The 27,268-nt window shown below is 40.1% G+C and overlaps 1 protein-coding gene across 2 annotated transcripts in view; it reads left to right on the top strand.

The window, feature by feature from the left end:
• The window catches only part of OSBPL3 (oxysterol binding protein like 3), an 83,970-nt gene that overhangs the window by 25,483 nt on the left and 31,219 nt on the right, over positions 1 to 27,268 (top strand). For both annotated transcript variants that reach the window (XM_088519700.1, XM_088519699.1), the window contains exons 2-6: positions 15,954 to 16,184; positions 24,847 to 24,963; positions 25,144 to 25,197; positions 25,472 to 25,585; positions 26,251 to 26,421. In XM_088519700.1, coding sequence (XP_088375826.1) covers positions 16,092 to 16,184; positions 24,847 to 24,963; positions 25,144 to 25,197; positions 25,472 to 25,585; positions 26,251 to 26,421 — 549 coding nt within the window. In that variant the 5' untranslated portion in view covers positions 15,954 to 16,091. The remainder of the gene's footprint in view (positions 1 to 15,953; positions 16,185 to 24,846; positions 24,964 to 25,143; positions 25,198 to 25,471; positions 25,586 to 26,250; positions 26,422 to 27,268) is intronic.

Here is a 27,268-nt window from a genome sequence, read left to right as displayed (position 1 = left end):
ATGGTGCAGTGGACACTAACCGCAGGCTTACAGAAATACACGGAATGAAAGAAAGGAAAAGGAACAATGAGAGTGATAAATTTCTTATAATTTAATATTCAAGCACTTAAGATCAGGTGCATCTTCTTTTTATAACAGATAAACTGCCAATATCTCTTAAAGCAGAAATAGAAGGACATTTTCAAATCATGAACACATTTCAGATTTTTGTAAGACACCACCAGGTCAAAATCATATTTCTCGGACCTTTTTACTATATTGCTGTCAATCTCTTGCCCTTTTTATACTTTTAAAAAGCCAATCTTAAGCTTTTCAAGCCTTCTAATAAGGGTGAAATGCAGCTTAGTGTAAATGCTGGTTTTAGTTTGCGTTTTTTCCTGAAGTTCTAGTGGAGGAGGACATAAATGCTGTAGAGAAGGTACCTTGGGTGACGTGCATGTGTCTTGGTGTGTTTTGTTCAGAAAGCTTAGAATATCTGGGGATTCCTTAGCAACTTCAAACCCATTTTATGGCCATTGGAGGAATTGTTATGGATGCTTCGAAGCAGGAGCGTTGAGCTGCTGGCTGTAAGCGAGGGCCCTTCGCGCAGGGGAAGGCAAAGGGTGGGAGCGCAGCACTCCGCCTGGACACCTGCCTGCGTGGCCAGTTGGGCAGTGAAACTTCTGCTTCCGCTGTGGATTTAGACCTCATTTGTAAGCATCTCTTCTCCCTTTCTCTCTTTCCTTTTTAATTACATAAACGGGAATATTTATAAATTACAGCCCAGAACTGTGGTTTCAGCGTGCTGCGCACATTATATGCAGTTAAAAGACAAAGGCTGTGCTGCTGAAAAACTAAATCTGCTCACTTTAGCAACAAAAAACCTTTATTTTAAAAGGTTTATTTTAAAATAGTGCTTGAATAAAAAGAGAGCAGCACTGTACACATATGTGTAGTAAATGTATATAAATTTGCATATACTTTTTGTAGGTACTGGAATTTAAGAAACTTTAATTTGCAATTTGCCATGGAAGATGCAGAAGCTGGGAAATTGCTTAGCCTGGCAAATGAAATAGAGCTGGTAAAGATGTATCCTGCTGAAGAGGAATGATGTGCTGAAGCTGAGGCTTCCAGACAAAGCTGGCACGTAGACAGATCTGTGGGTCCAGGGGCTGGCTATGAAAGCTCAAGTGACGCAGGTGCTCACTGGCATATCCAGATCTGCTGTGACGCTGCAGTGACTCCGAGCTAGCTGGCTTCCACCTCAACATCCATGTAATCCCCTTCGAGCAGCCAGTATAATCTTGTGGACAGTGACCTTTAATCGTCCTTAGGCCTCAGAGCACCAGGCTGCAACTGCCACAACTTTTAGTCAGTGAAATTCCTGTCGCTGAGCTGAGAACAGGTAGCTCTGAGGCCTAGCAGAGGGTCCTCAGCGAGGTCTTTGCTTGGTATATAGCTGCTGTGAAAGAGTAAGTGTTAAAAAATGTAGGGTAAGGAGAAAAGGACTTTCTATTATAATGAATATTGACTGCTGTCACAAAAGTACTAATATTGCTGAATTTATTTGTATTACTTTGCTTTGAAATGGTCATTCAAATCAGCATTGCTGATTTTCCTATTAATAGCAGTGAACGATTCTATGCTGTGTGTTATGCAGAAGGTCAAACAGAAGGCTGCTTGTTTAGTGACTTTGGACAAATGATGGCAACATAATTTGAGCTGTTGGCTTTCTGCTGGCTTACCTAATTTGCTACATATCTTGCTTCTGTGCACAAAGACATGAAGGCAGATTGTTCGAAGTGGATATTCCTCAAGTAACATCTTACTACTTTCTCAGCTGAGGGAAAATCAGGCCTGCAGCATCCCTAGAATATAAAAAGGTTGATTTATGTACATAGTGTTAATTGTTTTTCTGCTGTGTGCAGACTTAACTAGTGCATGGCTTAATTTAGATGCATTAGCTGAGAATCCTTGCATTCACATAGGAAGAAGTGCATTTGCTGCATTACTTTCCTGTGGCAGTTCCTGTGCCCATTGAGTTTAGACTCTTGAACTTGCTGCACGAGATGGTAAAGCTGCTGTTTTTAACTGCCTGACACTCTTCCATATCTTGGCCCAGCTTCTAGAAGAGTATTCCAGACACTGGGAAGGTGGCCAGGGGAAAGCTGGAGAGAGGAGATGGAGCTGTAAATGTATGGACTAAAGCAGCAGATGCAAACTCTATTCAAGCTTGAGTCCCCAGGCAAAATTAAGAAGTCGGATCTCTCTGTGCAAGGAATCAAAAGCAACAGACTGCAACGTTTGTGGAAAGCTGTACCCTGGAGCACTGTATCCTAGAACTGGACAAACAGCCTGGAGGAGGAGGTGAGGGGCTTGTCAAAACTAGCTGCTGGGCACTACAGAGAGTAAAGGCAACTTTACATCCTGTGCTTGGGAGTGATACTGATGGATTGATTATTCTCTACTTGATGAAAACCCAGATAATTTATATTTCCATGAGTGGATTTCCCAAATGACCTGACCTTCTGTTCTGGCAGTGTTTTCATTCCACTTAGAGTAGCAGCATAGAATACTGTATCAGATGCTCAAGAAATGTCCCATGCTGTAGTCTGTGTGACTTTCTTTGGTCACCCTTTTGCAAGTAATGATACCTGTTCAGCGTGATCGGTGATCTGTTTCCAAACATTCAAGTGACACGGATATTAGTGTTGCAGGAGATGGTGTCTCTTTTGTCACTGTATCTGTCTTATGCCCTAGCTTGGTCAGCAACCTGAAGCATTACCACCTTCACTGTTCAATCTCTGATTAGGGTGGTAAAATCACACTCGTGTGAGTGTCCTTCTGATCGTCTTGCCCTTCAAACAATGTAGGGATAGTTTCAACAAGAATCCTAATCTTGCTTCTCCAGATCAGTACTTGTTTTCTAATCTGGAAGGTCAACATAACTAGAGACTTCTGAGGGCTGCTCTTTCGGACGAAAGTGCATGGCCTTGAATTCTCTGCCTGTGTATGCAGACTTCCAGACTCCGGTTAGGCTATCGGATTATGCGATACCTTTTTTTAACATCTCTGTTTCCAGAACACTTCTCATAGAAATTTTATGCATAAAGAATTTACTACATAAAAAGCCTTTCCCTTCTACCCAGGAAAGCCTTGCCAAAATGAATTTTTGCAGCAGGCTTTATACTGCTAGTGGAGAAGGGAAAATTTGTTCAGACTACTTGAGCTTTTTTCCTCCAGATGCTGAAGAGCAGTCAGGTGAATGTGCAGGTGTGATGAGGAGAGGCAGAAGTGTCAGACCTGTGGGACTCCAGCCTCCCTCTTCCCTCCTCTCCCCCTCCTTGTCTGTGGCTGGCCCAGACAGTGACTTTATGAAAAATAAGAACATCAGACTGCAGGATTGCAGAAGCTGTTCTATGTTACCTCTCCAAACATAATGCCTCCAGCTGCTGGCAGTCATTCTGAAATTAACCTTTGGCATTCCATGTAAATCCTTGTCATTTTGGAGTAACAAAAATAAAAGATCTGAGCATCTTTGACACTTTGTGTTCCCCAAAACACATGCTTAGGAGAAGAGATTGGGTGCATTTTATGCTGGAATTTTGAGTTATGTTGACTTTGGTTAGCATTTACAGTAATTCTATTTTTCATATACCTTTTCCAGCTCTTCTCTGTCTCCAGCTGTTCATTTTCTTTCTACCTTTTTGCAATAGAATGAATAAAAGAAGAATGAAACTCTGCCCCAAGTGTTATGTTTAGTTGTGTGGCAAACGTGTTTTTTCCTTTTAGAAAAAAATGCTAATGTGAAAATATTGCTAATTGCTAATATTGCTGATATGAAAATAATTTTTGAACAGCTGGAGATCTGTGGACAGGACTAAACAAAAATTGTCTAGGCAAATTTGAGCAGCCTCTGAAAATGCAATTTTATGTTGCAAATAAACATTTTTGTAAAGCCTAGAGCATAAAAGTCTTATACATTTTTTTATTTTATTATTTGGCTGATTTATTTTCTATTTTATCACTTTATCACTTTTATCAGTGTTGCTTGCTGTCAAATAAAAAGCATGGTGAATGACATTGAAGATGAGCATTAAGAAAAGAGTTAGGGAAAGATATGCAGATCTACCATGATAATGGAGGCGCAATTGGCATATATTTATTCTTTTCAACAGGGTTTTATCAAAAGAAAAAAAAAGCGTTTCACTCTTTTCTCATTCTTTTTTTGGTCTCTTGTCCTTTTCAGAAATTCAGTTGCACTATGGAAGAACTGTGGTGAATATCTTGTTAAGTAGGCCAGCTTACACCTGGTGCTGCACTACTCAGAATTAATCACAGGTTTAATTTATGTTTACTGCACATCTAGCAAAGCCTGTCCCATATGCAGGCTTTTCGGAAACAAACACAAAAATGGTAGGAAGAGAGTAGAGAGTGGAACAACAGCAATGGTGACACTCTTTAGTATTAAAAGCTTTTTGTAAACAGTTCTGTTTATTGCTTTTTTTATAATCCGCAATTAAAATCCAGATTGGTTGGTTGTAGTTCAAGTATAACCAACCGCAAAAATGCTACAAAGCAAGAAAGATACTGGACCACACACAAATTACAGCAGACAACAACATGAAGAGTTTTATATCTAGCCTGCTTGCAGGGCATAGCACTGAAGTTGTGCTCATTAAGAATGCTGAGTGTTCCAAAGTTGTAGCACTGTCTCACTGATCCCAGTTTTTCTTTGTTGTTGTTTCTGTAAATTTGTTATTCTTCTATGCTGCTGAGGTGATCTGATTTAAAAACTCCAGTCTTTAAACCTCTAACAATGCTTGAGAAGCTGCCCACTGTAAAATACTGCTGCCTAGCTGCAGTTTATTTAATCGAGTAGGAGTTCTCTTGTTTTTAATTCAGTTCAAGATAGCCAGTAGCTTGGATTTACAGACATATAAAAGTAGGAACATAGTATCTCTTTCAGATCTGTCAGGATCAGTTGAAAATAATCTCACTTCCTCCTCGCTACCTGCCTGCTGCTCTGCAGAGCAAAATTCCTGAACATCCCCTGAGACAGCTGGCTCTGCGCTGACCTGAGTTATGGAGGGCTCCTGCCAGTTATTTGTCTGTTTATTTTGGAAAGGCTGCTTTGCAGTGAAGGGATAGCAGCAAGCTGCTTGGAGCATGAATATCTCCAACTGCTGTGGCAGTTTGCAAAGGGAGTTTGAGTTGGAGCCACAGCCTGTGAGTGGAAGCTCTGAGCTACTGCCAAAAGCCCTGGAAGGTCTTGGGGGATCTGAGAGCATCTTTGCTGGAGGGAGGCTGTATTTTACAGTGGGCTGCCATCACGTAGTTGAATTGTATAAGCAACCTCAGTCCATTAAAACTGTATACATCTTCCTTGTTCTGGGTTGCCTATAATAATATTAAATTATTCATTGATTCTTAATTGAAGCTTTCCTCCTTGGCCACTGTCCTAACTTGCTTTTAGGTTTTCGTCCATTGTAGCTGGTAGAGCAAGAGCTGATGTGAAAGTATGCCCTGAAATGGACCTTTTTTTTTTTTTTTTTTTTTTTTTTTTCTTTCTCAAGCACAACTGCTGCTTCTGTGACTTCATGCTCACTTTTGTTCTTTTGACCTTTTTCACTCTGACAAAAGTTCTCTTACCGGTTCAGTTTGCCTGAAGTTACCTCTAAGGTAACCCTGTCTCCAGATTCAGCACCTCCTTTGGCACTTTCAAATAGGGCAACTCGTTTAATTTCTCCCCCTTTTGAGGTGGGGAGAGGATCTGTTATGGTGAGCCTACTCTTGAGCCTGCTGCTTTTCTTGCTAACCCAGCTTTTGTGATTAATTCTTCCTCCTGATGGGACTAGTTATTTTGTGTCTCATATAATTTCTTTTCATATGCCTCATCTAATTGAGAAGTGAGAAGCAGCCTTTGTGTCATGGCTGGCCCAATTTGCCCAAAGTCTTTTTGTCACAGTCATCTTGAAGCAGCCAATTTCTGTGCAGTTTCTCTCAAGTAACTCTCTTGGCTCCCTAAGGTGGTATTTCAGATGTCATCACTTGACAGATATTTAAATCATTTTGTGTGTGTGTGTATATGTACACACACACACACGTCAATTTTACTGTTTTTCATTTTTTGTGTGTGTTATTCTAACTTAAGAATTGTTTCCCTACATCTTGCATCTCCCAAATTCTAGGGCTTTTTGAGTTCATGTTTAATCTCTGCTGTGAGGATAATGTTGCAGATGAAGAAGAAAAAAAAAAAAATCCATGGAACCTCTTTCCTGTTCCCCCTTGTCGAGGTGTTCATTACAGTCATAAATATGAATGGAGTTAGGATGTGTAATATAAACACATCTTCTAAGAGAATGGTTCACTCCATATGCAGATGCTTCTCGCTGTCCTTGTTGCCTGTGTGCGTTATGTTCCCAGCAAAACGGATGGTTGCAGGCACTGTCCTCTGTCCGTGAGGACCTCTAGCCTGAGCCTTTTCAAATGTCTTTCTTATTGTTTTGCTCCTGTAATGTTTGGCTTCAAAATATTACCTTTCTGTTTCAGCTTTCTGTCCTAAACCTGACTTTGATTCCCTGGGTCCTTCAGGAATGTTTAGCCTAAATCATTGTGAAATAAATAGCAACTTTTAAGACAGATGTTCTACCCAAATAGTTTTGATGCATATTCTGTAGAAGAAAAAGCAGGCAGAAACTTAAAAGATATAGAATTTTAACCAAAGCCGTATTTTAATATATTACTCCCTCCAAAGGGGAATTTTAGCCATGCAATGAGGAACAACAAATGCAACTTTCCTTTTAAAAATCAAATTTCAAAGATACATCTACTTTATATTGCATGTTTTCCCCTAGATAAGGAAGGAGGATTCTCCAATCAATGTCAGATAAGATTAAGCTCTGGATCTCCTCTGAAAATAGGCGCTAGGCTCTTCTGTTCTCTTAACCTTCATCAAGGCTTAAGTGAGTCTATTTTAGAGAGACTTGGGTACTTACCTCACTTAAGTATTTACTTAGGCAAACGTAGTTTGACAAACATAGAGTTGTAGAAAATGGAGTGAAAAGGCAAGGTACAGAACTTCACCATTCTGCTGCTGGGCAAGGTACACTGCTGACAGTTGATCCAAGGTTGCTGAAAATCAAGATAGATGATAGAGGTTCAACCATATTCTTAGGCAATCACTTCAGCACTTAGCTTTATTAGAAATGTAAAAAACAATCCTACTCCCCCTCTTCCTCTGCAAAAGTTTTGGTTTTTTGCTGGATGACTGAACTATTGTAGCTGAGCTCTTGCATGAGGCAGATGGTGGGATCTTAGGGTGCTGCTGGGGCAGGAGACGTGCAGTTAGGCCACCTCTCACTGATGATAAACCTCTGTCTTCATTTATGCTAATGAAACCCCAATCTTACGATTGTCTTTTGGAGTCTTGTCTTTTTACTCCTCTCTAATTTGCAGAGTTAGGTCTTTTTTTAGGGCCAAATTGTATCCAAAACATGACAACCGAATTGGGGTACAGTACTTTAACTGAGACTTTACCAGGGTGAGTGAATGCAGGATAATATATATTATCAGAGTAACACCAACGGAATTTATGATATTATCATGATATTTTTTTCAGCAGTAGCATTTTGACTCTTAGTCATGGTGGGATGTGTTATGAACCTGAGACTTTTTCCTAAGAAAGAACTTTTCCTGTTCTGTTCGACTCTCCCACTTAGTCTTCCTCAGTTTCCCTCTATTTATTCAGGTTATTATGTGCAGAGTCCTTTCCTTGTCTAGTAAATACTTTTTGTCAGGAATTCAGTATGGGAAGAATCCGTCGTAGGTTTGTGCAAAGGACGCTATTTAAGTTTGTTTTACCTATGCTTTCTCTAATTTCACATAAAAGAATGGAATGGATGGGATGTTACCTGCTTGTTGCCCTCTCTGGTAGGGATGTGTGTGTGTGTGCAGAGGTGAGGTTATCACGAGAAAAAAACAGAATTAGTGTTCATACTTATATGCCGTAGGATCGATGTATTGAATATCCTTATATTTGTAATAAAATAGGAGCCTGAGAAACTCTCTCCCAATATTTAAATGAAAAACATAGAGGTTTCAGGAGCATACGAACTTAGACATAAAATTCAAGCTGCTACTACTACTATTTTGAATTCCTACTTCTGTGTTTAACCAGGCAGCTAAGTGTGTTTATACACTATTTGCTTTGATGTTTACCCCTTCCTTACACAGTGTGTACAGTGACTGCTATTTCAGGGAAGAAGCCTTTCACAGGAGTGGTATTTCAGGAATTCATACACTCTGCCAAACTTTCATGATTGCGAGTAAAATGAACTCTTTCAGATATGAGAGTGTTTCAGCCCACATATTCATATGCAAGTTGGGTTTTGGGTACTTTCTTGATTATTTGTTTGTGAATTTTCCTTTTTTGTTGTTATGAATGAGCCTATTCATAGTCCTTCCTCTGTGCTGACTTTCAATAATCTGGACAATTATAGAGGTGACGGAGCAACCCAGAACACCTACCCTGCTCAGAAGGGGTGTGTTTTGATGTTGGTCTGCTTTACTGTCACGATAAGCATTGACCAAGCAATATTCATTTGTGAAACTGCAGATGGTCTCATCTTCATGGTGTATATACATTTAAGTCTGTTATTGAACCTGCAAAGTTGTGTTGTTTTTCTCATGAAGTCTGTCTGGATGACTTATAAAGGAGCATCTTACAGGAATATATGTGCCTTAACTACCTGCCTTAATTACAAGCAGTGAGGACATCCTAGAGATGTTTTAGATATGCTGTTTTGTGAACATCTTTAACATTTTCAATAAAATGAACACTAACAATGTACGCAGAAATGTGTTTTCCTTTATATTTGCCAATTTATTTTCTTCCATTGAAAGATCAGAGTTAACAAGCTTTTACCTTTTTGCATTAATAAGAAAAATACTTAGCACTTATTTAATGTAGCGCTAAATGTTCTCAGGATACATCATAAATACTGTTCCCTGTAACACTTCTCTGACGTGTCAAAGTTTGTTTGTGTATTGCATGTTCAGAAACAATATAGGTGAGTCAGTGACCCCTAGTCTAAGATGTTAGAGAGGGTTTAGGCTGTGCTTGCAACTGTCTGCTGTTGGGTCATGCACTGGCCTGTGTGTTCAGGCTAGCTTAGTATGAAAATGAAGTTGGCCTTTAAAAGACAGCTGTAGGTCTGACTGTAGCAATTTGCTTATAAATATCAGTGTCATAAAGTGCCCTGGAAAAGGTGGATTGAAATAAGAGGCTGAAGATTCTAAAGATACAGTAAGTTGGTCTAGAAGAAATGTGAAATTTTTTAACCGGTGGTCATTACACATTGTGAGGCGCTTACACAAATTTGTGTATCTCCAAAGAGCAACTGAATCTAGTTACTGTGGGCATTAAAATTAATGGGATTTGAATTCTGAGTTAATGTGCCCACTTATTAGGAAGAAACAGTAAATATCCTCAGAAGGATGTATGGTGTATGTGGGGTATTTTATTTTATTTTATTTTTTACAAATTTTGAGAATTGTGAGTACCCAGATAAAACAGAGTGTGTGTATCTAGAGAAGAGGGGCCTTTGGCTTTTTACAACCTTGGAAAAGTAGATGATACTGAAGTGTGAAAGCTAATACACCGCATCAGAGGGAACAAAACAGACTTGCTTGGATCCTGCAGCTCTTTAATAAATATGTCTAGCTTTCTGCAAGAGCTGAAAGAAGAGTTGTTTGCTCTTCATAAAACATACCCTGTGATGTTTCTCTTCACATTGTGGTAAGGGTCACCTGGGTCACAGAAACTCTTCTTCAAATAGTCCTGTTTGCTGTAATACCTAAAACCACATATGATTGATTTTGGTTTTGTTTCTCTACGGCTATGTCAGTTCATTTAATAAAATATAGTGCTTGATGTCAGCCTTGGTAGCTTAATGCAGTTTACAGTATTACACAGTTTATCAGCTCACAAATGAGACAGTCTGATAGGAAATTTCATTGAATTCAGTGATGTGACAGGAGAGAGATGTCTTTTCTTTAATGTACAGACAGTGCTGTCTTCGCATCGCAAACTGCTGCATGCTGGCAGACAGTGCCACAAGAAGGCACTAAGCACAGAACTTGCACTGTGCCTGTTAAAATTAAATGCAGACAAAATGACACTGTATTTCAGTAACAGTTTAGCAATAACTAGTGCTGTTTTCAAAACGAAAAAGCTTGGGGCATGATGGAATATCTTTGCTTTAATTAAGTAAAGAAAGCTTTCAATAGTAACAGGTAATCTAAGAACCAAAGGCTGCCAAGCTCGTGACAAAGCTGTGATGTTTCTCCTTGCGCCATCCCAGGGACATTCTCATTCACCTGTGGTAGCAGCTGGTCCTTTCCAAAGCTTTTGGTTTACACTGTGAAATCATATCGTGTGCCTGACTTTGCGTACTGGAAGCACGCAGCCTTTTTCTTAATTCCATTGCCTCATCGTCCTTTAGTTTTCTTGTGACTTCCATGCCCTTCTCAAAATAAATGTTGTTCCTGTTGCGAACATCCTGCTGCCCGCCGTTAACTGAGCACAATAAGGGCTATCAACCTCATCAGCCCTTCTGGGTGAAGCATACGTGCTCCCAGGATAGGATTTGACTACAGCTCAGCAGCCCTCACTTTCTCCTCCATCCTCTTCATAGAGAGACTGTGGGGAGACTCTCGCACAGTTTTCAAACTGGTGCCTCTGGCCCCAGGGCTTGTGGCTTCGCCCTTGAATTCTGCGTGCAGGTTGTACGAGGAGCTGGCAAGGGGACCTCGGACACCCCCCGCATTCTGGTGCCTTGTGCAACCATCGACCTGTCTGTAGAGGTGGGTTAAGAGAGTGGTATGGGAGATGGCTACTTACAGTAATAGTAATGCAGCCAGTACTGCTTTTCCTCCCTGAGAGGAAAGTGTCAACATGACACATGTAAAATTAATCATATGTCACATGCAATGTTAGAATGTATGTCTAACTTGAGCAAAGGTGGTATTTTTATATGTGCTTATACTTCAGGATGCATATTGACCTATTTCTAAATTTATATGAGGTCTTAGTAATGTAAGGAACTGCATCATTCACCCCAAGGGTTAGTGAAACAGCAGACACTTGCATTGTCTCAGAAGAGGCTGAGTAGACTTGACATTGAAGCATATTCTTCTTTGACATCTCGCTTGATTCGTTGCTCCCTTTTTCATTGCCCCCTGTTTAAACTTTTCCTCTCTTGCAAGAGTAGTGTGATTTAATTACATCTATATCTTCCTTAAAGTGGACTAGATAGAAGTAACTGTTTGCAGTGCAAGAGTATTTTGAAGCCATGTCATGAACCTGTACCTCTAAGCAGTAAACAGATGTGCTCAGGCGACATTGTGATTTGGACAAATGTAGAGACAGCATCTGTTTGTTCTGAAGCACTTCCTGCTACTGCTAATTTTCTTAATTTGTTATGAATGTTTGCATTCAGAACTCATTTTAATAATTTATGTAATTACTTCTACTTTTTTTTTCTCCCTCATAAAGTGGATACATAGAAATAGTGCAGTATTTGTTTTAGGGCATTTTATGGCCTCTATAGCATAAATTTAATGGTAGTTTTGGAACTGCAGTTAACTTTCTTGAAAAGGCATCTCTAGTAGTTGTACATGGCATGTCTGTAGCCTATAAATAACTGTTTTCTTTGCTGAGCACTGTTGAATAGATTAAACCCAACAGTCTGAAATATAATGGAGAAAACCATGAAAGCATTAGTTGGAAAGTAAGACAGGTGGATGTCAGGTGGATGTGAATGAATGTAACCTTTTAAATAATTACTAGGAAGCAAAGGTTTTAGCATGGATTGTTCTTTTTAATTCAGTGAAAGTCGACGTTTGCAAGTCTGATTTGCATTTCTCAGTCATGCATTTATTGTTTCCACATGGCTTTCATCAGGCGTTCTGCTGTCGCTCTTGTGTTATCCACAAGACATTAATTGACTACAGCTACAGAATAAGATGCGCGCGTCTGGTCTTGCTGCTTAAATGCTCTTTACAGTGCTCTTTCTCTGCTGAAACAGCTCTGAAACAGCTGTTAAGTCTTTATTTTCCTTCCGGAGCCACAACAAAACTAATTGATTATGCTGATAATGCTGATTGCATACTGCAGTCTCCCAGCTTTTTCTGTGTCTGCTTTTCTTCTTTGGGAGCTGTGGGAACACTTGTGTTTTGCTGCGACCTTATTGTTTTGAGAGCCGCAAGAGAAGAATTTTGATATTGAAGAACTGCCTTAAATTAGTTGATCTTAAGGTTTTAAGGGTAGCTCAATGTGGTGCTTTGTTTTTTAATAGGTCTTCCTGTGGTACATACTGTCATATATGTACCTTTGCTTTAATTAGAAAGATAAAGCTCTTAAAGTAGATGGCAAGTAGAGATAAGTGCTATATATAGGTGGGATGCAAAAGCCAGAGATAACATCTGTTACCCTTTTGCTCTTAATTCCATAAAACGTACCTGAGATGTCATTGGTAAGAGTACTCTCCTGACCTACTTCTGAGGCAGTTGCCTTGAGAGAGAATTAGGACAATACTGAGCACTTGTGAAAATCCCCACCCAGAATTTATTAGAATTTGTGTCAACCTCACAGCTTTGACTTGGCTTTTTGGAGGAGACCGTGGTAGCTGGTACCGTGTGCTTCAGGGGGGAGGCGGAAGCAAATCTGGTGGCATGGGCAGGATGTGTGTCACTATGACCTCAAAACATGGCAGCGTGCTGAAATTTGGGCTTAGAATAATACTGATCTTTGTACCTGCTTTAAAGTCTTAATTACTCCTGTTCCTTACAGCCGTAAGCTTCAGAAGTAACAAAGTATGAGTTGCCCCAGGGAGGCCCAGTCACTGCTGCTGGTGGCCAGAGCTTGAGAGTCTGTCTGGCATGCAGGATCAGGGTATTTGCACCTTACTGGAAGGATAACTTGGTTGTTGCTGGAAGGCAACTGCTTTTTCTTCTTCCTGAACTTCAAAAAGAAGAGCGTTTAAAAAAAGAGGCCAGGGTGGCTTCTGGAGGATGCAGCTGTTTTGGCTGTGGCTATAGGCATGTTCAGTAGTCGCACGCGCTTCCTCCTCTTAAGATCTGGAATTCCCAAGAGTATCATTTATGTTACTGGGAAACACCAATAAAACAGTAAAACATGTGAAACAGAGGACAAGTTTCACTCTTGCCTTTTTCTGGGAAAAGCCTGTTCCTCAGTTCACAAAGTAGGTTGACTTGGAGGAATAAAGGAAAATACAAACATCTTACTTTAAATGTAGACAGTGTCAAAATGCTGCTGCTCCCACCTACCTCCTGCCCCTCGTTGAAGTGCCTCAGATTATATGGCTGATGGCATCTTCAGCTGTGCAGTGTGGAGGACAGTTGAGACTTGGTGTCTTTGGATGTGGAAAAGTGCCCAAAAGGGCAAATGGGTTCCCCTATGCGGTTAGCTGGGTGCCCACAGTTAGGTGGCACGGCCCAGGCTTGGTCTCGTGCGTGAGCAGGTAGGGCAGCGCAGATCGCGTGGAGCTTTGCAGCGCGGTGGCTGGCGGGGAGGCCCAACGTGGAGCTGTACCTGCGTTGGGATTAGCCCCGGGGCGATGCTGCGGGCCGGACGCCGCAGGCGCGAGGCGTGTGCCCTGAGCGTGGCTGCTGCCTTGTGCAGAGCGGCTGCGCTAGCCCTGCCCCGCGGAGCAGCCCCAGGGTCCTCATGTGAGGAGCGAACAGGGGATTTGTGCAGCAGAAGTGTGCTTCTCCTCTGTGCTGAAATGCCCCTGTGCCACGGCCCTGATTCCATCGACGCTCCACGCTGAGTATATATGATAATAGAAGTATTGCTCTGATTACATGGCTCCTTTTTTGTTCATTGAAATCAGTGACACCTCTATTTTTTCCCAGTTATCTGAAACTTGCAGGACATCACCTCCGTTGTGCTGGGTATTTGAAATGGGCGAAGTGGGGGGCAAGTGGCGTATATCAGTATGCCCTGGGGATCTACTGTCCTCACAGGGTCCCCATCAAGATAACTCTCTGTGCATTTAGCTGCAAATTAGCTGCCTGTTTCTTGTCATGGAGTGTGCTGATCTTTGCCAAAATGCCAGATAATCAACAATGGAAACAAAGCGATAAATTGCTTAATTTGAACCCTGAGCAGTGGTGAAGCTGTGTTGCCTACTGAGTAAACAGTGTATTCGCAAAGCACTTGCTGCATGGTGCTTTTAAGGGCTTATCTGGACTGTGAGTTTGTCCCAGACATTCCTGTCCTGAATATTTGATCTCTGCTCATAAACAGAGATGCTGCCATTAAACTGTCTTAGTAAATGCAGCTTGAACCTCATCAAGAAAGTCATGTTTTATGCTTAGTAAGCAGCATAAAACCTGCATAAAGTGAGCTAAAACAAATCCTTTTAGAGTGAGAGTGCTTAGTGAAATGCTGCGTGGAAAATTTGTCTTGCAGATAGGAGGAGAATATACCTCCTCCAGCATGCACTACTAGTAACAAGTGCTTTAAGCATAAAATCTGTGCACAAAGCTCAATTCAGCTCTTGTTACCACATTACTGAGCTGTTTTGCTTTTCTGAAGTTCTTGTATTGTGTTTGTTGACTTTGTATCTGGTGGTTACTGGAAATAACTGCCAAAGTGACTCACCACTGAACAGTCTTAGCAGAGCTTGCTTTCTCGCATGGCTTTTGGAGACTGAGGCTGGCTCATCACTCTTATGTAGCATAAATTTGCAAACTATAGCAGTAGGGAGAGATGATTCTGTGGCTTACTGTTGTGTTCATTTTAAATATAGCATCTGCTTTTTAAAAGAGGAAAGCTGAATTCTTAAAATATACACAAAAAAATTCACTAGGGATCTTAAAATCTGTTTTTTGTTGGAATAGCTTTTTGATCCTCTTCAAGGCAAGAATGAATGCTAGTCAGTATTGAGTGAGCCTCATTCAGTACAGTACAGGAGTGTGAGCCTAAGTAAGGGAGCAAGCAGACTCCAAAGTTATGTCCCTACCTTGGAAATGGGATTTACCTCCTCATCGTGGAAAAGTCTTTACCTTCCTAGTCCATAGTTCTTTCAATCTTCTTAATGTGCAAACCAGTAAAATCTAAAGGAGCATCCAACTTGCAAAGCCCGCACTAGCTTCCCCAGAGTTTTGGAAAGCATCAGCCTTTTGTTATGTCCTCTGCTTGATTTAAAAAATAAAATAAAAAGTGCAGTTACCATGGCAACTCTTGCCCACACTGGAAATCCGTTATTTGAAGTTACTGGCATCGCTTTTATTTGCACGTTCTGCAAACACCACTGTTATTAAACAAACTATTAATTATTCTTCCAGCCACTGACATAGAGAATGGCTGTGACTAGTGTTACAAATTTCTGATTCCAGGTAGGATGAGTTGTGGGTAGAATTAGCTGTGTAGAGCTCTAGGTAGCTGAGTTTGTGTGATCTCTACTTCAGCCTGTCCCTCTTATTCCCTTCATCCTGAAGCCACGCGACCTTAGTATTAAGGAACTGGGAAAAGAGGTATCTAATAGATGGATGGGTTTGTTTGTTTGTTTGTTTTTAGATGCTTTTTTCTGATTTTTGAGCATGCACCAACCTTTTTGTATGGATACTAACTGTATTCGGTGCATCTTTTTTTTTTTTTTTACTATGAATTTAAGTCTTTTAAAATGTGCTTGATACTGTACTTCTATTGTGTTCTGGATAAGTAATGATGACTAAAGCAGGCCTTTAGAACCCAAATTGGTGGTTGTTCCTGTTTGAGGCTTGAAAATTATCCTAAAGCATTTGTTGAATTCATTTCTAATGGTGTACAGTAATGCAGTCAGTTTATATTACCAAAGGCTTTATTGTGATTTCTTAATTTTTATTGCAGGATGACAGTAAGAGACTGTGCTTGATTAATCTGTTCGTTTTGTTTTTCCTTTCAGGAATTTCCATGAGATGCAGATCATGTGTTGGGCAAAGGATGAGTCCTGCATTTTTCTCAGGAGTCTTCCAATACATTTGCTTAATGCCCTTTTAAAAGTGTTGTAATTGGGTTCATGTGAAACAAATTGTTTTGAATCATGAATGAAGAGAAAAGCCTTGGTGCATCGCAGAAAATGTTGTCTCCTTCCAGGAGTACAAGCAGCTGCTCCTCCAAGCAAGGAAGTCGTCAGGTAAAACTACTTTTCCCCCACCCCAGGCTAAAAGAATTATTGAGATTGGGAGTTACTTTTGCTTTTGGGTACAAGCGCTTCTCTCAAACTGTGTTTTCCTGTTGCTTGTTTCTTTTATCATGTTTCTGTCTTTCCTTCTGTTTTTGCTGCTGGCAGCTTCTTGTTTTCAGTCAAGTGCAGTAAACACATGTTATTAGATATCAGGCACTTGTAACCACTGGAATGGTTAACAGTTAATTCAGAATTTTATCTCATTGTGTGCTGCTTTTGTATTGCAACATTGCTTCTGAAGATGCTTTGTTTCTTTCACCCTGAAATCCCCAGTCTTCCCTAAAATGTGCCACTTCCATGGAAGAATATTGTGCATGTGCTCTGCCTTATTTCAAGCTTCCAGGGAAAGGTGTGTATGCTGGTGTGAAAAAGAATGCAATTTTTCTGAAACGTGACATAGAGCCCCTATCGAAACTGAAAGTGTGGCCAAAAGTGCCGGTCTGTGCTGTAGAACTGCAGCTGAGAAATTGTGTAGCATGATGTATCTTGATGCCTGATACTGTATGAAAAAAGAAAAGCATGCTTTGATTTCTGCAGAAGTTATTTACACTGTTATTTTAACTTTGTGGTTTTAAAATTTATGCCTATCGGTGGTTTTACCAGACTAGTGAGACTGTGTTGAGGATGACTCTGTGTGTGGACAAGAAAAAATGACCTGCAGCCACACTGAGAGTTAAGATTTAAACATGAACCAGCCATGCTTGCATAAAGAGTGTGGGCAGTGTGCTCAGCATAAAGTTTTATTTGTGCAGATGCTGCCTTAGTGGAGCCTCTGGTTGAAATTTTAATTGGATTTGAGCAATGAAGTGCCCTGAAAGCTTTGCAGACCTCAGCTGTGTTTCAAAATAGCACCTGCTTTTCTGGGGACTTCTGGCCCTGCACGCGATTGGAAAGACAAGCAAATTTCTGAATAAGTTCTACCTTTTAAAGTGCTGTAATTGTAAGAAATGGTATGCATTTCTAGTACTCTGAGCTAGGAAATCCTTGTTTTCAGGGTGCTCTTGGTTTCTTGCAATATTATTTATCTATTCTCAGTATGATATAACCTCAAATAAAGTGCAATTTGAGACATTAGTACTGTCTGTTCCAACAGCTAATGCCAGTCAAGTGATGTTATATGGTATTTTAATAATAAGATTTACACAAGCATGACTTAATCCGCTATTAAATTATGTAGTCAGTAAAAGCACATATGCAAAGGGAATTTCTGCAAAAAGCCCCCTTACTTCCACTGAACTACCGAATCTATTGAATAGCTCAGCTGCCTGGTCCAGAAATTGCACTGTTAGCCAGTCCCCTTTCTTATCCAAAGGACCAAAAGTTCTCACACCTTCTGCAGAAAGGGAAAAAATTAGTCAGGTTTAACATCACCTTGTCTCTTTCCAGACTTGTAGCCTTTTTTAGCCTGTACGGAAATGCAAGGTATAGCTGACAGAGGTGAGAGATGCAACTTCTTAATTTTGGTACATATACGTTGATTTACTTTGGTCAGGCAGATGGTAAGTTGCCTCATGCACCTATCAGGTCAGTTTAAATTGAGGTATAAAGTGGGTTGTTTCCCAACATATTATGAAGTCAACACAGTTTTTGCTTCCTGTGCTATGCGTGATTAATGTTTCAGTATTTCTCTTCTGGTGATGATTAGTCATTGCAGCACCAAGTGTTACACTAATAGTCTAGTTCTGCATCTAGGGAACCTGAAGTGCTTCTGCTCAGTAACTTGTCCAAATCTTCTGTCAATGACAGACCCAAGCTGCAGAAGTTGGGGGACTTCACGTTGTTATTTATGCTGTGAAATGATCACCGAGTAATGCTAAAAGCTTTGTCCAATGTAAAGCAAGCAGAGAATGTAGGAACACTCTTTTAGAAGTCACATGTGTTTCTTAAGGCTTATGTTTTCCTTCTTGTCATTTCTTAAGGAGAACTTGTAATATTTGCTAGAGATTTTGCAATTGCAATACCTTCTCCTCTCCTTTCTGAACCAAGCATGGTAACTGCCCAGGTTAGATGCTTAGAACTTTCTTTACACCTACCCAGCCCTTGCTGAAGTCATGAGAGGTCTTCCCTCAATCTAGCTAAATCTAGAAAGGAAAAATACAAACCAATTAATTCTAAATCATGATTTTATTTTTCCCGAGCTGTCAGTTTACGTGCATGGCTGTGCTGCTGCTGTTTTCTCTGAATTCCCAGATGCTTTTGCTGTTTTACACATGACTGATTTTTCACATTGAAGTTGTCATGCAGTTTGCAGAACAAACTGTTTTGCTGTGGAAAACAACGATTTTAATATCCTATACAATCTGCAAACTGCCTGAATATTTACTTGAAAAAGAACTTGGTGCTGCTTATTTTCCCTTGTTTTTAAGATTTCTTTATTAGTTGTACTTTGGGTTGGTAGCATGTTTCAGTGAATGTTTTGATAAATGGTTATCCTTGCTCCATGTGGAAAGAGAGGCCGTTAGCATTAGCAGAGGCAGCACTACACAAGGCTGATGCACGAGCCCAGACAAGCAGTCATTTGGGTGAAGAACAGTTCGCTTCTCCCTTCTGCTCCCAAGTGGCTTCCAGTCTTGCAACTCATAAAGGTCTGTGTCTCGTTAAGTGTACCCTTGCTTTACACGTATAAGGTTAATTTGACCTTTTCATCTGCATGTTCATTTAAATTACAACACTTTGGGTACTCTATTAAGAGAAAACCAACAATATAAAGTTCTGTAAAACTTTAAAAACAAACAAACAAAAAAAACAGTAAGAATTCCCTAATTCAAATTTAAAAAAATATACCGTATGCACAATTAGCTCTAGCAGAATTTTCATTTGCAAGCCCTGGCAGAAAAGAATACAATTTAACACCAATGCAAGTATTTTTTTCTGTATACTGAGTGGAAGCTGAAATATAAGATTCTTTCCTTTGCGTTTCAGTTCCACAGAAGACTCCTTACACTTACTGCAAATATTTGTACCCCTCTTGGGCACCTGCAGAACCGGGCTCTTCTTTGCTTGCTAAATAACAACAGATCTGCCTGGGTGCTTCTTCCTGTTTGGCCAAAGGACTGTGCTGCTTGTGTAGCAAGGCAATTCTTTATATCTAATTAAGTGGAAAGAAACAGTGAAAAGCTCAGGAGTAAAGGACCCATGCTAGGTTTTTTTCTCCAAAAAAAAAAAAAAAAAGCTTCATGGCAGGTATGCACTGGCAGGAGCAGGTACCTTGAGACAGGGTGTGGAATCATTGTGGGATCAGGTATGGCTGCTGAAATTTGGTTGTGCTCCCTGTAGAGCACCATGTTCACATGCTCTGGAGCATAAGCAGAGGCCTGTGATGCCCAAGTTGGTCGGGTGTGACACAGAAGCAGATTTAAGCAGAGCTGCAGGGCTCCAAGAGACCCGTTTCTTCCTCTGCCAGTTTTAGTGTCCTTGTCTTTGCCAGGTGCAGCACCTTTGCAGAGTGACCTGAAGACACGGACAGTTAATCTTTTCCCACAGAATTCCCCTTGACCTTAAATTCCCATAGCAGGAGGGAGGCTTCTGCCACTTCCACCCTGCACTGTTTTCTACCCCACTCTGCTTCACTCACATGAAGGGGTGATTTCCTCAGAGCTACAGCTCTGTGTTTTGTTTTGTGAGGAAGGAAAGCTGTGGTTGATCATCTTTAAATTGAAATTGGCCTGTGATCAAAGGAACATCTGTTACGGGAGTAATTTTTAAAGTCTAATATGTTAACCAATTTTTTAAATAGATGCAGTAGGGAAAAGCTTCATGACAGAGTAACTGCTTAAAAAAGTCTTATATTCTAAAAAAGAAAATTAAATCACTTCTGCCAATTTTATGAACCGTAATAAATGCTTTAGTTGCAGCTGATGCAAACCCTTATCCTCCACAAAGCGGCTTTCTATTTTTGGCACTTTAAAATGTGCGGTACAACTGACTGCATTTTACACTGGGAGAAAGCCTGGCGCTCTCGTCTGCTCTGTCCAGGGAGCTACAGGAGCAAATATCTGTCTGAGAGCCTTTCAGACTCCTTAACTCCATTCCTTCTGCTGAAATAATTTGTGGCCTTGGGGAGTAGTATGGTACAGAATACTGCAGAAAATCAGGGTGCTTTTAGTTTGTTGAATAAAATAACTGGAGTTATCTAATGCCAGACTTATCTCTGAAGACCATGGTGTGTGGTTTGCATCCTTTCTTTAAAATTATTATTATTTTCTCTTTTTTTTCTCTCCAGCCCCATAGCAGATATAACCCAAGTAATAATTACCATGCAACTTTCTAATGCTGATCTGAAAGGAGGACCACTGTATCAGAGGGTAGTAAGAGCAGTATATCCCTCCCTAGGCCTAGACTGGGAGTCCTGTGTCAGCCAGCAAAGGCCGCAATTGTATCATGCAGATATTAGCCCACTGCAGTATTATAAAATCTCTTGTTGTGTCATAACCCTTAGACTGTACTGCCTTGGGCATCAGGCCTATATCAGTGTTATTAACGCCATTCAGCTGTGGCCTTTCTGTTATCACTATGATGTGGGGTATTTTTTCAGTTCCTTGCTGTGAGATAAGAATCAGCAAAATGGAGCATAATCGAAATGCTTCCAGCAGCTTTCAGGAAATCCTGTATTTCCAACTTGCTCCTCTGCGATTTCAAACAGATGAGAACAGATGATAATAAACCAGCCTGAGTCATTTGCCTTAATTTTAGAGAATGAGCAGTTTTCTTTTGCAGCTGGTCTCTACAATAGCAACTAAAACTTCTTTTTCTTTAAAATATTGATTAAGATCTTGCAGGACTTATGTGATGAAGAACAGAATGGATCCAAAAACAGTCACAGAAGTGTTCTAAGAATTGTGGGAATTCAGGGGTTTGGACAGGAAAAAAGAAAGATTCTTCTGGCTACATGGCTGTGATACAGGACCAAATAAATGCCTGTTTTGTTGCAGCGTTGTGGTTATTTAACAATTTCCCCAAACTGTTAATTCTCTCTACTGTTTCCTGTCATTCTTTGGCTAACTTGGAGGTTAATTAAGAGAAGCCCTTGTGCTTCTTAACCGATCTAGTTCAGCTGGCTCTAAAACGTCCCAAACTTTTCCTAAAGCTTGAAAACTAAAGTTTGCGACTCAGAAAGCTTGTGGTTCCCAGAGAACAGGAAATGTCAGTTGGAAACTTTCTCATTTGAGATGCAGTGTTACGAGCTTGACATGTAACTATACCCTAGGACAGGCCTTCAGTCTCTGCTGGGACCCGCTTAGTGGGAAGCTTGAGCTCTTTCTCCTTTTTTTTTTTTTTTTTTTTTTAAACTCATTAATTAAATTAATTACATTAATTAATTACAAAACCTTGTCTTTCTCCCCATGGAGACCAGGAAAAGAAAGTGAGGGCTGCATCAACCATACAGCAAAAGTCCATGGGAATTGGATCCAATGTTAAAGCAACTTGCTTCATTAGGTTTAATGCTACAATATTAAAAAGGATCTACTGTTTAGTAGTCTTGACTGCTATCAGATTAATTTTCAGTGGAAAAAATATGTGTGGGAGATGCGGTTTTACACATTTTAGCTAAAGCAATGGAAATTACCTGCCTTGTAAGCTCCTCTTGGCAGAATCAGGCGAAAGAACTTCTAAGGTTTTCTGGCCAATGTAAAGAAAGAGGGGAGAGAGAGAGAAAAACAAACAAACAAACAAACAAAAAAACCCATCCTTCTTTTTAAACTGTAGGTACTTTCTTTATAAAACCCTTCAGCCTTCTCACTTTTAAAAAATATTTACCTTTTTCCAAGCTGCTGCCTTGAAATCGGTCAATGCCAAGATTAGTTTTTGTATTGGCTCATTTACTAGAACATGCTTCCTAACGAGAGGGAATTTAGTCCACACATGGACCCTTTTGTAGCATTCAATATAGCTCTTGCTCAGTTAATGTGAATTATAAAATTGATTTCTTGCCCCAGACAGCAAACGCTGTCAACCTTTCATTTGTTAACTGCACTACAAGCAGCGTTTCCATTTTGCAGGCTATAAACTATTGTTCTTGGCCAGGAAGCGTCTAGTTACTGCATGAAAATGTGAGCTGGTGAGATGGAGATTTTTTTTTTTAATGCTTCCAGCTCACCAGCCTAAAGGATGTCTTGGCACTGCACTAATGCTGCGAATTGGGGTGAGGTTGTGTAACCGAGACTCTGCCCAGTAGTGAAGGGAAGCAAGTTGTTGAAAGATAAATCCCTGTGATTGCCACTGCTCCCTCGTTTGGGAGCTGGATGGGAGCGGAGCTTTGCCTGGATATGGAGTAATGCCTTTTCCTTCTCGTGCCTGTGGGGCTGCGGGTGCTGCTGATCCTGCAGATCCCCCGGGGCCGCATTGGGGGGTGCTGGGCAAGAGGCTGTGGGGGCAGGATGGGCTTTCCAGGCAGTGATACAGCGATGGGATTTCATTGCAGTGAAAACTAGAGAGCAAAATGCACAATGACCTGTTGCATGCTACATAGTTTTATAGGAATTTATAAAATTATTAGTTTTATAACAGTATTCCATGATCAAAATTAGCATCTTGTGATGTCATTCAGTATTTGTGATTAATATAAAGATTAATAAATGATCTCAAATGAAAAGAAAAAAAAATCCAAAGCCACACCCATTTAGTGGTCTAATATTTCCATTTATGGTGAAAGAGATGGTAGAATTGCTTTGTTTTTAAAGCTGTAGCCTGGACAGCCCTGCCGTGTTGTGCTGCTGGCCACCAGCAGCCGGCGAGAGCAGGGGGCTCCGCTGCAGCCTGCGCTGAGCTCACGGGCTGGAGATGCAGCCCCAGGCTCGGCCCCAATGGGTTTTGTGCTCTTTTCAACCCACTCCCTCCTGGTTCTGAGTAACTTCTCTGCTTCCAACTTGGTATCCTGGTAATTGGTGTCAAAGCAGGAACAAGCTGATGATTATTGGGAATTACAAGTGAGTCCCACTTAAGGAAGGATCAAAAGTAGAGAATATGGAGCACAGCGTCTGATTTTCAATAGGGGAAAATGTGAATTTGTGACTGTTGGTTGAAAATAATGGTATTTAAGTAGCCGACAAAAATATTCCAAACTGGTTGGAATAAAGGCACTACTTATTACAAAACTGCCAAGAATAAAACCAAACTCTGTAAGGGCACAGGATGTGTGTTATGGTAACAAGTTCATCTAGGACAGCTGCAATTTTGGCTTCCGTACAGGTGGTAGAACAGCGCTGGGTTTTCTTCTAGGGTGTTTAATAATGGGAGCTGCTTGGCCTTGCATTCCTAAAGCCTGTGTCCTGTTGTGCAGTGCTGGAAGGATGAACCCCCGTCTAGGGAAGCAGAGTGTCCTTACAGCTGGTTCCTTGAAGCGTGGTACAAGGACAGTAATAATGAAACAGTGCAAATAAGAGTGTAATGAATTGGTGTTTCAGGACAGTTTGCAGGTGTGCCTTGTTACTCTAGTGATGAGCGTGTTACCAGACTTTTTACTCACTATTTTTGATCCCCCTTCTAAGGATCCTAGGAGTAACCTATTGTACTTAATGCTTGCACTTAACAAAATTAAATGGGAACAAGTGTATTTGATGAAGAGTAAATATGGAGTTTGATGGAAAATACTTCCCTATGTAATTTACACAGAAGCTTGCAAATATTTGCTTAGCTGGTAGAGGTCTGTTTTCCTTTGGTGTTTCTTTACATCCCTTAGTAGTCCTTTACATTATTAAATTCTGCAGCTTACTGTGTTCTATCTTTTTTCATATATGCAGCAATCACGTTATAATTTGCAATTTTCTATCAATTAATAATAATTTCTAGTTCCTGTGATAGCTGACAAGATAATTTATGAGAGTGAGATTTCAGATCAGGAGGTTTAACTGCTGTGTTTTATTGTTGTATAGCAGTTTTTCCATAAGCAAGAACTTTAAAACTATCACCAAGTTTATTCTCTGTTGTGTGTTGCTGCAGGGTCTTTCATTTAAGAGTTGCTCATATCAGAGAGAGATCATCTTTAGATTAAAGATTTGGATGATTGTTCATTCTCTGCCTTTACATAGTGTTCCTCATAGTATTTGCATTGCTTCCCTGGCTTTTTCGTTTGTATGTATTTTTTAATCTTTTTACTTTAGGGAGACAACAACTCTCAGCAAAACACAAAATATTGAGTTGCTGACTACAGGCAAAAGAAGGTTATAGGAAAGGTCTTTGCTTTCACAGTGTTTTATTTCTACCTTGTAACCTACAAAATATGTCCTTTTAGCAGAGGCTGTTTCTGCCCTTGACAGCAGAAAACTTTTTATTGTGAACTGTGACTAGCCTGTGCCTATGCACTCTGCGTATAAGTAGATACATATATATTTTATATCTATATAATTCTGATAAGCATGTACATCCTGCAAGAGATGGTGTCAGAAAAATAGCATTTTGCTTAGTTTGTGTTGTCTCTCTCAGTCTAAAAGACTTAGTCTCTTGGGAGATATGTAACAAATAATAAAAAGGTTAGATCTAAGGTTAGGTTTCAACATCCTTTTTTTTTTTTCTTTTACATACAGCCTTCTCCTTGAACCTCTCCTGTCAATTCTGTAAATTCTGTTCTTTGAAAAGAAAATAAGAGCTAGGTTTGTATTTTCTATTTAAGCAGGACAGCTGGGAAATTGTAGAAGGGCTCAGGGGAGCAATGAATTGTACTCAAGAACCACAGAAGCAGGAAGGCTGCTTGCTGAAAAAGAGGAAATGGCCTTTGAAAGGCTGGCACAAGGTAGGAAAGATATTTTTCTTTGAAAGCTTAATGCCATAAGAATGTGCCTTGCATGGTATATGTTGTCATTGCAAAATATTATTTAAGAGTAGAGAATGTGTTCTCTTCAGAAATATGTAAGTTGTGTAGTGATGTTAAAAAAGAATAATAATTAAGAGTTCTCTGCTTTTCTTCTTATAGAGATACTTCTTTTTGGACAGAGGGATTTTGAAATACTCTAAATGCAAAGCTGATGTAAGTAGTCCTAAACCATCTAAGGCCATTATAAGGTAAATGAAGTGTTTTATCTCAAATATTATTATTTCTGTATTGCTGGGAAGTGAAAATAAAGTTTCAACAATTCTACATATAAGGTTGAAGAAAGAGGATTTGGAGGGGATGATGGCACTAGCAGTTAATGTCTGTCCTTTTGTTCCATTCCAGAGTAATCACAGTGGTTTTATTGTAAATGCTATTTTTTGTTTTTGTTTTCTTTTGGGGAATTGTTTTTATTTATTTACTTATGCAGATAGAAAGAGGGAAGCTTCATGGCTGTATTGATGTTGGACTTTCTGTGATGTCTGTAAAGAAATCAACAAAATGTATCGATTTGGATACAGAAGAGCAGATATATCATCTGAAGGTAAGTCTTCCAGATAGTTTTAATCTTGCTCCCTAAATTGTGAGAGTATAACAATATTAAGTGTGTATAAAGGCCTAGGCAGATTCTCTCACTTTTAATGTGTGCTTTTGCTCTCTCTCACCCATCAGCTTTTTCTCTCTTTTGGTGGTAGGAGGTTTATTATTTGTCCTATAATCCTGATTAGTTTTTAGCCCCAACAAACTAGTTTTACACTTCATAATTTGAGAGACCTTATTGCACTGTCCCATGATGAGCAACTCTGTTACAAAATTATCTTATGAATAGAATCTTGGAAGATGCCTCATATTGGGCAGCCTTGTTCATTCAGTGATCATTTCAGCAAAGCTTATGCCCTTATTGCACAACTGGTTCTACTATCAGTAGTGTTGTCAGGCTGTTCATCCTATCTGCAGAGCTTTCTGTACAGAGAAGCTGTTCTTTTTTGTGTAATGAATTGGTTTGATTGGCAGGTGATAATATGGTGATAATCCTTCACCAAAAATCAAAATTCCATTAAAGCATCAGAAAATTTAACTGATGTCTTGCCGGTAAAAGTTGGTCAGGCTAACTGCCTAATGGGCAGAAAATACGTTAGGAATTTTTTGATTTGTTTGATTGTTAACCATTTTGAATGTGAATGTTCTAAAACGTGAGATTTCTTGTAGGTGAAATCTCAGGAATTGTTTGATGAGTGGGTAGCAAAACTTCGCCACCACCGAATGTACCGTCAGAACGAAATCTCCATGTTTCCCCACGATGTCAGTAATCTTTTCTTCCCTGTGTCTTCTACTGCGGACTCAGTCCCTAGTGTGTGTGATTCTGCTCCAGGTAGAAAGGTAATGGTTGTTATTTATAGATAATGAGCTTTCATCGGGGATTAAATTAGCCCAACTTGTGTTTATTAAGTAGAGAACATAATGGAAGTTTGCAGCTGGATTCAAGTTATGATCTAAATGTCAAGAGCAAAATGATATTTATAGAATTGCTCCCCGATCATTTTGAGTGTGATGCTGCTAAAACTTATGAAGACTCTAACTTAATATTCAAATTTAAAAGTCATCATGAAAATATAATTTACTTCACTGAAACAATAAGATGTTATAGAACTGGAAGTGTGCATCATTGTCTAATATGTGCAGGTGAATGTTACTGTGGGGCACAGCAGAACATGCAGCTAGATTTCTTTTCTTCAGCTTTGTTTTGTATTTGTATTTCTGGGTAGCAAGACTGCTCGCTGTTTACATTAATTCATCAGACTGTGCTTTGCTGAGGAGTGTGTTAGGATTATTCTAGAGTCATTGTCTTGGCCAGCATTTATATTTTTAACTGAGGTGGAAGCATCCTTCAAACAAATAGAAGGATTGTGCTGTGAGTGGATATGTGGTTTGGGTGGCTTCAGTCAACCATGTGCTCCTTTTTGGCTAAAGGCCACCACTGCTACTGTCAGTTGGACAGGATTTCCATAGCCCCAGCAGTCAGCGCCCTGGCTGTTTAGGAAGGTGACGGGAACCAACCAGTTAGTCTTGCTCCCACATGCCACACTGTGTGCCCCAATGCTGACAGCAGCAGAACAGCGAGGGAAGTCCTCTCACGTGCTGGCGTGTCTCCTCCTTGCCCTGCAGCACAGGCTGCCAGGCCTCAGGCAGCCGCTTGTGCCTGAGCGCGTGGCCCTGACTTCAAAAG

The sequence above is a fragment of the Tinamus guttatus genome, unplaced genomic scaffold (genome assembly GCF_059628265.1).
Source record: "Tinamus guttatus ecotype Peru unplaced genomic scaffold, ASM5962826v1 Tinamus_guttatus_pri_ptg000067l, whole genome shotgun sequence".
NCBI classification, from domain to species: Eukaryota; Metazoa; Chordata; class Aves; order Tinamiformes; family Tinamidae; genus Tinamus; species Tinamus guttatus.
This window is presented reverse-complemented; position numbering and strand designations above follow the sequence as displayed.